This window comes from Micropterus salmoides, unplaced genomic scaffold, assembly GCF_014851395.1.
Source record: "Micropterus salmoides isolate LMB-PRFRI ecotype aquatic unplaced genomic scaffold, ASM1485139v1 Ms_hic_scaffold_9, whole genome shotgun sequence".
In the NCBI taxonomy this organism is placed as follows: domain Eukaryota; kingdom Metazoa; phylum Chordata; class Actinopteri; order Centrarchiformes; family Centrarchidae; genus Micropterus; species Micropterus salmoides.
In genome coordinates, this window is record NW_024044681.1 from 22,775,830 (window position 1) to 22,788,890 (window position 13,061).

Here is a 13,061-nt window from a genome sequence, read left to right on the forward strand (position 1 = left end):
GTCCCTAGAATGGGTCAAGTTCCAGAGAATCCTGCCCTTCCTATAATGCAACTCAATGTGTTTTCAAAAGACCCTTCCCACCTGCTAAAGGCCCAATCTGTCAAACTCCACCCCACTCTCACGGACATCCACACCCACAGTTTGTAACTGTGTCTAAATCCCAGCCTGATGACATCATCAGGGTTATTAACTGTACACAGAGCCAAAAGTGACAATACAGCTATTGTCACAGGCTGAATAGCGACTCCTTATGATGAGAAAACTGACCCTTTGTGTAAACGTGTGTCCCTTTAAAAAGCCTACGTTTAGGAGCCTGAATCATATGTTTGATGTAGCCTACATACTGTAAGAACTCCCCTCCCTTTCAGTATAAATAGTATAACACCTGTGTTTAAGTGGGCTCGCCCTGTAGTTTTTTCCCAAAACAACCCCCCTTAAGATAAACAGACTGGGATGCTCTATTTTCTTCAGCTAGAGCTATTATAGCATGATATGTTCATTCTAAGCAACTGCCTCATTGCACTGCTATTGCAAAACCAAAGACCATCCCACCGGCATGACTGTGTCACTCAAAGCAGTGCTGGAGCAATGGGAATTTTTGCGGGCTAAAGTCATGTCATCTGAGACATTTAATTGGGCCCAGGCCGCCACAGGGGGACAGCGGACGGCATTCCTCCACTGCCTGTGCCCTGTTGTGTTGCTCTTTGCCGCATGGCTGCAGTCTGTGGATAACATGTCCATGCCCACGCAAACTTGAGTTGCTGGAGTCCCTCTGACTGACACCAGAGCAGTGCAGGCCTTGACTATGGTGGAAAACTTCTGAATTCAAAATAATAGTTGGAGTCTCAAGAGGGAAGTGGCGTCAACTCTTGGAGAGGTACTTGTGCCATATCTGCTGAATTTGCGCAGGGGTGCAGCAGCTGAGAGACGACCTGTACTTCTTCTGAAGAGACCTCAGCAGGGGTCCGACGGGGAAGAGATCACTATTGAGGACATTCACTGCTTTAAACTTTATTATACGAAATTTCCAGGGTCGGGTTTGTGCTGCTTCAGGTAACAATGACCTGTTGGCCATTTTCAGCTACCCATTGCATGCTGGAGATAGTCCATATGTATAGGGTTTACTAGTCTCCATAATAAAGTGGATTATATGCCTACAAAATGAGCACTGTTATACTATTTCATGTACTAATACTGCCAGTGTCAATGCCAGAACGCATGTTTTAATTCATCATTACAACATCTAAAGTTGAACTTTCAACCCTTTTCCAACAACTGAGAGAGCCATTAATAAAAAATACTGCTTATTTGCTGGTGTAGAAGGTCATTTAGGTATGCTGTTTGAGACAGAGGGTTTACCAGAGTTAAAGCAGGCAAATGCCCTGATATAAAAAGCCTGTACCTACACTGTAGGGGGGGCATGCAAAATCCAGACCTCAGAGCCAGTCTTTCAAAGCTCCCTAATTATTTAATCCCACTGCAACTCTAAATGCATGATGAAACCGGTGGCGGTTTCTGTGTTCATGAGGCTCCATACTTGTGTGGTTTGATCACCTGCTGAGTTCCGTATTTAGTTTCTCTCTCTGGGTGAAATCACAAGGTACTAGGTAGGAATAAAACTCTACTTTCCCCAAACCTAACATGGCATGTTCAAATTGTTTGTTCTGTCTAAGCAACAGTCAGATAAAACAGAGAAAGGCAAGAAATGTTTTAATATATTTGATAGCTTTGATCTTTTTAATTATCAATAGATTATTTAAAAGAAATGTCTATTTTAAGATGATTGACATTTCAATATTACATCATCACTCATCTTTCATGAGGTCCTTTTGATTGTGGTAACAGCTCTGTTTTGTGCCTGTGGCCTCGTGAAGGGATAAATGATCACCTCAACCAGAAGAGTGTCTCCCGACAAATCTGAAGTTAGAATCGCCTTCAGCCTCGACGACACATCAGGTAAACACACGCGCACTAACAAACTGCGCACACCCACCCACATACTGTAGCCATCCACACGCACACTACCAATGTGTTCACTTCACACACAAATGCCCACACACACGTCACTTTAACTGTGTTCATTCTGTCCATTCTTACTTCTGAGACAGGTGCTCCCTCTATTTCTGTAGGACCACAGCGTGAATGTGCGCAGCTGTGCACTCGCAGAACTCATATGTATGCACCCACACAAGCACTTGCACAACCTTTTTTGTGAGTAGCGTTAATTAATGTTTTAATCTTAAATCTAAAACATGCACAATTCTCTTTGTTGCTCCCACACACACACACACACACACACACACACACACATTTAAAGGTCTACCCTACCTATGGTACTAGGTAGGCCTACTGTCTGCCAGGATGTTTTACTGCAGTGGGGCCAGGCACTGGGACAGCAGCTGCAGCTATGCAATGGCAGAGTCAGATTTCCCCTCTAATACTAACAGTGTCCTGCTGCCTGATTCACTGTTCAGCTTTTAGAACACTGGCCTATATTTATAAGCAGTTAACACTTCCAGTCCTACTCCACCCGATTCTGATCCCCCTTGTCTTTCTCTTAGCAAGTGAGATGAAGGGCTGTAGAAGGAACGACACACACTCAAATCTGACTCTGAGCAGAGTTTTGTTGAACTCCATGACATTCTGCTTGTCAATCGCACATGGCAACATGCCTATAACTGAATTACCTTGTTTCTAGCTTGCTTTTTCTTCCATCTTTAACAACCTCAATTATCAATTTGCGTGCATTCAGTTTAGTTTCACCCCATATTCCAATGAGTTTTTGTCAAGTGGGCTGGTTCACTTTTTGATAAATCTTAAGGGTCACAGTGGCTGTACAGCACCTGCTCTAGTTGACAGCATGGTTACATGCCTTGTTTTAGTTTTAGTTGTTTTAGTTGCTCCAGAGTTGTTCAGGCACAGTGTGCCCTAACCTTCAAAATGGATATTCGCTAGGCGATCATATTGTTGCCTCTTTGAACTTGTGTTTCTCAGCAGGGGGACTGAGACCTGTGCTCTGTCTGGGGATCATCCTCTAGGCCCCTCATGACTTCATGCCAAGAATAGCTTAACCCACACACTGTGTCAATCCTAAGCATGAGAACTGTATTTATTCCACATCATAATTGGCCCCATGGCTGCAGGCTGGTCCACTAATACTCCTGCTTTTAGAAGGTTGCATCATCCCAGGATTCTCCACATGTGTTCCACAACTCCAGGGGGACATTACTGGCGAGGCAGAGGCTGGTGCAGACAACCTGTCTGTTTTTGTCTGTCTGTCTGTCTGTCTGCCTGTCTGAATCCCTCTCTGTCCCTACATCTGGTCTGTCTGTTCTTTCTGCCCACTGTGTTTGTCTGTCTGCTCACATAGTTGTCCCCCTGTGTTCTCACCCTGCATGTCTTTCAGTCTGACAGCTCATTACTGCTGCAAAGTAAGAGGACATGGCTCATTTATAAGTGAAGCACTGTGTTGCTATGTTGCGGTGTCATGTAAGAGGCCCCTATAGTGTTTCATTTAAGGCCATTTTATGAGGTGGAGAAAGGCATTAAAGCAACTGCCTGTAGGACAAGTCACTTGGCTGTACATCAAGTACATACTGCAAACAATATTAATGGAAAAAAAACATTTTAACTCAGAAGACATAATGCACTATGTTGACTAAGAAATGAAGTTAAGATTACTTTTCAAATGGGATATGAATGGTTCAGGCAGACATTCATTTAGCATGCTATGAAAATAAGCAAGATAGGTAATCAATCACAGCACATGTCCTCACATTGTTCTTTAACACTAGCAGTTAAAAGGATACATTTTTGCTGTTTGTCTTCCTGTTTTTTTTTCAAAGGACATGGATAATGGCTGCAAGTCTTTTCACTTGGTTTCACAGTGGTGTCACCACATGATCTCACAAATGTTTCAAGTCTCTGCAGGCTGATGGAGTACTTAAATAAGTGGAAATCAAGTTTGTCTGGAAGGAAGGAAATTAATCAAAAAACCAGCAGTGGAAAGTACAATAATTAAGTACATTTCCTAAAGTAACGTACTTAAGTACAGTTTTGAGGTACTTTACTGGAGGGTTGCAATATTCTGCTGCTTTATACTTTTACTTACTACAGATATAATTACTGGTTGCTTTACACATTAAGATTTTATGCAAAACAATAATGATCATCTTACCAAAAGATGGTTGTGAATACTCAGCAGTATTTAAAATACTTAGCCCCACCTTGACCAGCAACAACATTAACATACCCCTTACATGTTAACACAACAATAATAATTACAAAATAAATAAACACTCTGAAAGTGAACATTTTGTACAATAAGTACTTTCACTTAAGTAGTTTCACAAAAACTGATACTTTTCTTACACATTTTTTTCTTTTCTTACTTTTCTTAAACATTTTCTTAGCGCAGGACTTCTTATCCACCATTGCAGAAAACACACAGTATGCTTTGGAAAATGGTCAGCAGTAAAGTATATGCAATTTGTAGTTAATTGTAATGTAGTAATTTTGTGTTTTAATATGTCACAGGACGTATTGCACGATCATTGTACTGAATTTCAATAAATGACATTCTAGATATTTTTGCAATAGTCAGCTGTAACTGAATAATGTGTTCTGTTTCAATAGATGTAAAAGATGCGGAGGACCTCCCTCAGACTTTCCCAGATCTTGAACAGCGATTACAGGTATACAGTACACACTGTAGCATCACACTGCATCGAACACACACCTTGTATTGTTGGCAGAGCAGCACCAGAGAGGAGAGGCAGAATATGGAAGAGAAGACAATGACTTTCAATGAAATTCACCGTGCTTGTGAAGAATAGCATTTCATGCCTTTTAAACGAAAAATCCAAAATCCTGCCCTGCATTCTACCTATTAGCATTGTGGCTAAATGCAGTATTTTTCTTATGCCAATGGATTGTCAAACAATGCCAAATTAATCTCTTTAAAATGTGTTCTGACTTTGAAAACATATTTTGCTCTGTTAATATTACTATTGCTATTGTCATTATCACTTTCTCCACTCACAACTGAAGGCAATGCCAGAAACATAATTCTGGAAATCACTAAAAATAGCTGGGAAAGAGAAAAAGTGGATGAAAAACTCAAAACTCAAAAATGAGTAGATCAAGAATTAAACTCATTATAAAACAAATCTTGGAATAATGTGAACCAAAACAAGGTTAAAGTGAAGGGAAACTGGACTGGTTGAAGATACTTGAAGACGTTTCGGCTCTCATCCAAGGGGCTTCTTCAGAATTCCAGAAAATTTTATCTCTGTGGGGTCGTTTTAAAGATGATGGATACCACTTGGCTCATTAGTGCTCCTGGCTATTGTAACTGTTGTCATTATGGTCGTTTGACTCACGCGAGGCCAAGTCTGGCCATTACCTACATCTGAAGGACAAGGGACACTCTTTCGACGACAACAATGTTCATATTTTGGACCGGGACGACAGATGGTTCGAAAGAGGACATTTACACCAAAACAGAGAGACCATCGCTAAACAGAGGAGGAGGGCTAAGACACAACTTACAATGTTGTTCTTTCATCTCTTCCCAGGAGAGTGAACAAATGCTTACATTTGCCCTCATGTGACGATGTCAACAACGGTCATCCAGACTTGGCCTCATGTGACCCCAACCACCACAATGACCATTGTTACAACAACCAGGAGCATTAATGAATCAAGCTGTATCCATCACCTTGAAAACAACCCCACAGAGGTTAAACAGCTGGAATTCCCTGCCAGTCAGTCAGAACTGAAGAAGCCCCTTGGAACAATTTCAAGTATCTTCAACTAGATCCAGTTGCCCTTGACTGTAACCTTCTTTGGCAAACTATGACCAGAATGACTGAGAATCTTCAAAGTCATCAAATGATTTGGACCTTACAGGCTGATCATATTAGAAGTGTGTGTATTTGTGGACTTTTCCTCTTAAGCACTGTTCTGTTTAGGTAAGAGAATCAATCTCTACATTAGGAGAAGCTTGGGTTTCGTGTATCAACATTGTAAACCAGTGTTTTTAACTGTGTGCTCACACTGCTATTAGTGTTGTCATTGAATTATCCTTCAACGAGTGCCAGCATCACATAAAGTGCATGTTGGTTCAGAGTATCAAATGAGAACAGTTGTAGCAGGCCAATGAGTGATAGCTTCCATACACTGTACGACAAGCCAACAGAGGTTAACAGATTTCTGTTTCATTCCCATTTAACTATTTTCTCATTGAGACTTTTATTTATTAGTAACCTTGACATGATTAAAAAAGTGGAATCAACTGATCTAGTGTCAGATGCCCTACCATGACACCACATAGTTTTCCACTGAAAGGCCTTCCACTGTGTGAAATAAAGCATTTATACAACTGATATGGAGGCAAATCATCTGCAGCAAATTTTGACATTTTGCTACTGTGGCACTGTGGGAAAGGTCAACGGATCACTAAAGGAATTAGCTCTTTAGCAGCCTTTTAGCTTAAATTGAAATTAGAAACAATGTCAGAAAAAAATTAGCTTGGAAGCATTTTAAAGCCTCAAAGTGCTGTCCGAAAAACACATCCAGGTTTGTACATAATGCTGCTTGTGTGATATAATCAGTTTTATAATATAAAATTTTTAATAATTTAAAACTGCATCTCTGTGATGTCACATATCTCTCTCTGGCCTCTTGCAGCCAGTGCCCCCTTGTGTGTCTCTGAGAGAGAGTGTTCAGGTGTACAAGGAACACTGCAGGATGGCGAGAGAGTTCAACCAGGTCAAACATGAGATTGCCGTGCTTGAGGATCGCAAGTGAGTCCCTTTACATACTTTTTCATTAAAAAAACACAACAAAATTGCAGATCTTGTAGTACAATGGTAGCACATCTGACTCCAGATCAGACGTTCATGTGTTCTTATCACGTCAGGGGTCACAAATCTAGTCTTACTGTATACACTGGTAGCTTTGTATGTAGTCTTTTTGGCTAGAGATGGCATGTAAGTCACAGAGGACACCACCTTACTGGTACACTATTAAGTAACATTGTTTCAAGGAGAACAAATGACAATTTGTTATAATAATAATAATTTATTCTAAAATGGGTGCATGTTTGGACAAGAATATTCGCACTAAAGCCACCTTTGCAAGTAATTGTAGGACTGCAAGGCAGTTTTGATCAACATGACCACTAGATGGCACATGTTATTAGCTTCCAGTATTCAGAACTGATCTACTGACAGTTTCCTTAAGATGGTTTCCTTAAGATTGAACAATATAATAATATAATAAAAAAAACATTATATATATTGTAACTACTACTAAATTAGAAACAAGATCAAGCATGTGTAATGAGTGTGGATGTGAAGGTTATACTGTACAGTGGGTTTGATTCTTGATCACATTTAGTACAGTAGCACCATTACTGGGGTGAATACCACCCTAACGGCAAACTTTGTCAGGTGTAATTGAGTGAGACCTGCCGTATGTTGTCATGCACATATGTACTCTATATGCCTACACAGAAGCGGGGTGTACACACACACACACACCAAACACACACTGTCCCCTGTGCCCTCAGCAGCTGTGGGTAGTCTTAGCAGAGGGATTTTCAAGGCCCTTGCCATTACCCTACCACCAAACCTACTCACACTCAGGCACACATACTCAACCTACACCACTTGGCCATTCTGAAATAGGGAACAGCAGGCAGACTCTGATGGGATGAGTATAGCCTTGAGTTTAGATAAGAACATGATGAGTCAGTCCGGTAGAAACTCTTGGTTCTCTTTTTTCACACGGTAACTCATGCCAACATCCACTGACACGTACACACACAAACTCAGATGCACACTTATAATAGAATGACACACAGTTAGAAGGCAATACCACAAATTGTGCTTTTTCTTTTAAAAATACTATTTAAGGTATCACTGATACTAATACTTTTCATTAGAACATTGAATATATTTCGTTGGAAGAGTGAACATTTTTAGCCATTTCATGCATGATACAATGAACATTTAGTTACTTCCCATACTGGAAAGATTACACACAGACAGAGAGTTTCAGATGTACAATGAAGTGTTGCAAGTATGACAACAGGAACAACACAATGCAGAGGGATTTTCCAAAATTCACTCAGTCTGCTTTTTGTCAGTGTCAAACAAGTACCTCCTGGAGCACTCATTTGTTTTGTGAACTTTAACTCTGAACTTTAATGATCCAGTTTATATAGAATCAGTCAGTTCAAGCAGTCCTGTAATGCCGGTGAACCGAATCGTATTCCACTAACATAACGTCAACAAAAAATGTTGATTTTTCCAAAGTCGGAAAAACCTTCCTCAGTGTGTACAGACACAACATTGACTCAGACATTGACACTGTGCCTAATGTAGTTAAGTCTATTACTGGTATCACTATGATACAATAAGATTACACAAGAAATAGCCCCATTGTGAAATAATTGTAAAAACATGGCTTTTCTTTAAAACATTCATGTCCATATTGGAAGTTTTTAATTGGTTTTGGTACACAGGATAAGCAATTTGAGTTTGTGTAATATCTGAAAATATCTTTCAAATTGGCCAGTGTCTGAAATGTTGTCTTCTTTACATTCTAGTTTTTTCAGTTCTTCACAAAATTGTGTTCCCCAGAAAAGACAAAAGGAACAAATGTGATAATATTTAACCTTTAGTTGAATAAGAAAAGTGTGTTCTGTACACAGTATGTACAGATTTGGTCTGCACTCTCTGGTTTCTGGGTGAATTATTTTCACTGAAAAAGATCTCTTCCCCTTTTCTAGGCTCTCTCTGTCACACAAACAATGCACACACGCACACGCACATGCCCACATGCACTTATGCATGCCTGTTTCAACTTGCTTCTAATAAAGAAAAAAACATTCAGCAGAATCACACATCTTTTACTGTAAATCAACTTGTATAGTTGAAAACTCACGGTCCAAAAACCTGTAGTTTAATTACATTTATTTAACCCAAAAAACAGTTTAATCATGTATGATTGCAAAATCATATATTACAGTAACCACATGCCTACTCATTGTGTTTAGTGCGTTTGTGTGTGTGTCATATGTATGAAAAATCATAAAGAGAGTTCTGCTTACCAACTCAGATGGAATTACCAGTGTAAGGGAAACTATCTACACAGCCACAATCCATTTGTAAGATTGTGGCTGTGTAGATAGTTTCCACCAAACAGTCTTTTTTTAATTATCGTTTCCTACTACTGTTCTTTCAGAAAGTGAATCAACTGAAACTGGTTTCATAGGTATTAGGACAAGAGGATTTAAAAGTAATAGTTAGTAAATGTGTTTAGATAAGATTCAAAGGGTTTATTTGTGATCCGTATGCAAACAAATTATTTGCTTCAATAATAAAATTCAAAACCCTTGAATACACTGGTCGGGACGAACCCTATCCTCATATTTGTGTCAATCAGTTGTGCTTTTATACATAGCTTAAAAAACAACTAGGGTCAACCTATCACATGTGTATGTGAGTTGGGCTTAAATTTCTTAGGGAAAAGAAATGAATACCTTTAAATCACTTAACATTGCATCCCCCAGTTAAGAAAACTCCCATATCGTCATAGTTATGTCACTAAAGCTCTACAGACGGCCTGGATTGTAGAATAGAGACTCCTTTTCTTGTTTGTTAATACTGCTGTTATGTGACTTGGCACTTCCTGGTTGTAATACAACAGTCACACAATCTCAGGTGTGAGGCTATGACACACATTGTACACATACGTGTGTGCACATATGTACACACTGTCTTTACAAGTCCAAAGGCCGATCTCTTCCCAGAGTGTGAAATCACTGTTTGCTGCCTAAACCAGAGCTATAGTCATTCAATTTGGTTTGGCTTTATTGGGAAAAATGTTGTTAGTTTGTTAGTTAGCGCCCACCCCACAGTGACAGACAATACTCCAAAAATACTGTTGGAATAGAGAAACATTTGTCAGACAAGAACATAACTTCTGATATATGTGTAACATTACATTGTAAACAAAGCAATTTGTCTTTCCGTGAAACTCAATAAAATTCTACACAAAAAAAAAAATTCCACAACTGCAACTTAAGGTCTATCTCTCCTGAAGAACTCAAAAGAAATGAAGGTCATTGTATTAAGATTTGTAGCCCTTAAAGTGGTCATATTATGCTCATATTCAGGTTCATAATTTTATTAAGGGGTCATTCCAGAATAGATTTACGTGGTTTAATAAAAAAACACGTAAAACCACAGGGGTGAGGTCAGGCAGTGGGCGGATTACATGTCACTATGTGTGCTGCAGCTCTATTTAAATCATCATGGCAAATAAAACATAAAATGCATTTCATCTTCAATCTCATCTAAATCAGAAAGTATTTTCTCTTCAAAAAGACCATTAAACCTGCATATCTCTATATCTGATGGTAATGTATTTAAATGTAACCTTCTGCAGATCTACACTGTAGCTGTTTTTCATTATCCAATATGTTAGTAAGTTAGGTTTGTACCAAACATCAACACATCATCTTTCCTTATATGTAAGGAACAAAAAAGCATCACCCATATTACACTTTATTTGGACACGGCCCACAAAGTGTCTTATTTCCGTGGTAGCTGGCTTTGTTTCCCAAAAGGATCAATGTTTTTTCCCATGCTCAGCCCTTCCTGTAAGTTTGCATTGTTTTTATAGTTACTTTGGTTTCTCTGGTCTCCTTCCTTTCCTTCCAGAAACAAGATAGCTGGAGAATAATTTTTTTATTATTATTCAGGGAGCTTCACTGAGAACAACCTCTAATTTGCAGGAAGGCCCTGATCATACTGTTACACATTCACACCTGGAAGCTGCCCAATACAACCACAGGTCTGCTGGCCACTGAGCAGCTCTACTGGAGCAGTTGGGGTTATGGGCCTTGCTCAAGGGCACCTCAGTGGTAGTAAATGAGGGAGGGCAAGAACTGCTTTCCACACCCAGATTTGATCCTGCCGGTCCGGGGATTGAACCGGCGACCTCCCGGTCACAAGGTCATTTCTCTAACAAACCTTTGGGCCACCACTTTCCATAAAAATTGCTCATTGTGTAATTGTGCCTGATCATCTGCTGACCTTTCTCTGAAACGGGGATCTGTTATGGGTACATCATGTAAAACCTGCTGCTAAAATCTTTATCTCACTCATCTATTTAGGCGTAAGTTGCTGGCAGAGTTGGTAGAGGATGAGAAGGTTGCCATTGAGATCGTCCGTCTTGAGGAGGAGTTTCTGCGCCTAACAGAGGAGAACCGCACCTTGGTGACTGTCCACAATGAGCGCGCTCAGCAGCTGGAGAGCCTCTGCTTGACCAATCGAACGAGGCAGGACTCCTCGTCGTGACCCCTGACATCCGCCGAACCTGAGACCCCAAACATCCAGCTGACGCCAGGATACAACACAGAAATAAAGGCTCAGCTAGTGCTCATTCTACACAACAACAGTCAGTGAATCAGCTAATTACACAGAAAGGCTCCGTGTTTACTCATGTCTGAGTCATTTGTTTGAGCCACAGACGTTCTGTCATCATCAGTGTGAAGTTGCTATAGTGATTCTACCAAGCTACGACACAAGACCACCTTTCTCTGTACTGTTTTATTATGTTATCTTGCAGAACCTTCCTGGTCACTACTGCAATACCTCACGGTATATTTATACAAGGTCAGCTGCTGTGAATGTGTCCAGATATTCTGATATCTGTCTCAGGTCCTGTGGAGACTCAGATATTTTACCTGAGGTCTGTGGAGGGAGCCAAATGTGGTATGATGTGGTCCAAATGTTATATTTCTCTCACTCTCCCACCCCATCACTTGCCCGTCAAGTTCCTGTTATGATAAAAAGGAAATGAGAGGAGTGTTTAACACAATGTCAGGGATCAGGGGAATTAGAGCTATTCTTGAGGAACAGCAAAAGAAGAAGGGTGACTATCCATATCACATAAAAAAAAGTATCTTCTGCGGCACAAAACTGAAGACTTGTACATTTTTTGATGTAGCGTGTCTCACCTATCTGTTGAAGGGGAAGTATACAACAAGATGAATTGTTGCTTATCGTCCTTGTCGTTAATAAAATGCAATTCATTTTAACACCAGCATCAGTTCCTTAGTTTCATTTCTCCAAGCCGGTGCTGCTGTGTTCGTTGTGTGCTTTTTGACCATATTGCAGGGCTTACATGGAAAAAGGAACTAGATTTTTTTTTTTTTTCATGAGGGGATTTGCTCATTCTGGAATTATGAAATAGTCACCTGATTGGCCAGTTTGGCTCTGGCAGGCTTCCCTCTTCCTCCTTCAAACCATGTGACATTGGCAATACTGCTTTGTAGTGATGATTATTTAACTCTTGTTAAAGGTCTGCTTTATCTATATAAAACTCACTTGTATATCATTACATTATTTTTCTGGCAGTATCCATGCACATCTATAGTCATCCTATCACAAGTATTAACATGGCCAATAACATCTGCTGGCAAGTCAAAGGCCACAAAAATATATAAAATTTAAAATTCATATGAGGACAATTGTTGTGTTGCTAATTTTTTACAGCTATTTCCTTATTGTACCTCTGCCTGCAAGGTATTCTCTCTCTCTCTCTCTCTCTCTCTCTTTCTCTCTCTCCCTGACATAGCTGCACACACAATCACATGCACAAATGCAAAACACACAACAAAGAAGACTTGAACTGAGCTGACAGACAGATTTTCTGCTACTTGGAAAAACAACAAGATATGAGACAACCAGTTGTTATGGTTAAAATAATAACTGAAAGGCAGGAGAAATGGATTGAAAAGAAAAGAAATATGGACATGGAAGACATCAGCTTTTCAGACAGATCCAGTGCCAAGGCAGTCCCCTCAGGGCCAAGCACAGTGCTGGGTGAGAGCAGGGTTAACAGGGTTAATGTTACCCCACTGTCCCCTGAAGACCTTTGGTGAGGGCCCTGCAATCACTTACATTACAGAGGACAAGAAAACAAGGGACTCTGTACTATCTATTCCTCAAAAGGCAGAGGAGCAGGTAGAAGCTGAGCAGAAA

The 13,061-nt window shown here is 40.1% G+C and overlaps 1 protein-coding gene and 1 long non-coding RNA gene across 3 annotated transcripts; one reads left to right on the forward strand and one right to left on the reverse strand.

Annotated features, from left to right (window-relative positions):
- Window positions 1–60: 60 nt before the first annotated feature.
- map3k7cl (map3k7 C-terminal like) lies at window positions 61–11,405 on the forward strand. 2 transcript variants are annotated; one of them, XM_038707826.1, is made up of 5 exons: window positions 61–1,053; window positions 1,846–1,956; window positions 4,636–4,694; window positions 6,691–6,806; window positions 11,189–11,405. In XM_038707826.1, exons 2-5 carry the CDS (start codon window positions 1,881–1,883, stop codon window positions 11,370–11,372), a joined length of 435 nt encoding a protein of 144 aa, XP_038563754.1. In that variant the 5' UTR covers window positions 61–1,053; window positions 1,846–1,880; the 3' UTR covers window positions 11,373–11,405. The 2 variants fall into 2 exon arrangements, with proteins under 2 accessions (XP_038563754.1, XP_038563755.1); XM_038707827.1 differs by having other exon boundaries at window positions 1,875–1,956.
- On the reverse strand, window positions 8,965–12,865 carry LOC119895039. Its single transcript, XR_005443019.1, has 3 exons — window positions 12,035–12,865; window positions 11,762–11,854; window positions 8,965–11,411 (listed from the first exon to the last, which is right to left on the reverse strand). It is a non-coding gene; the product is annotated as an uncharacterized LOC119895039 (long non-coding RNA).
- Window positions 12,866–13,061: the final 196 nt, after the last annotated feature.

What these genes read in the sequence shown, in the direction of transcription:
- map3k7cl (XM_038707826.1), top strand. Translation starts at nt 1,881, where the DNA reads ATGATCACCTCAACCAGAAGAGTGTCTCCCGACAAATCTGAAGTTAGA. An exon ending in CAGCCTCGACGACACATCAG is followed by an intron (nt 1,957 to 4,635) that starts GTAAACACACGC and finishes CTGTTTCAATAG; the next exon opens with ATGTAAAAGATGCGGAGGAC. An exon ending in GCCGTGCTTGAGGATCGCAA is followed by an intron (nt 6,807 to 11,188) that starts GTGAGTCCCTTT and finishes TCATCTATTTAG; the next exon opens with GCGTAAGTTGCTGGCAGAGT.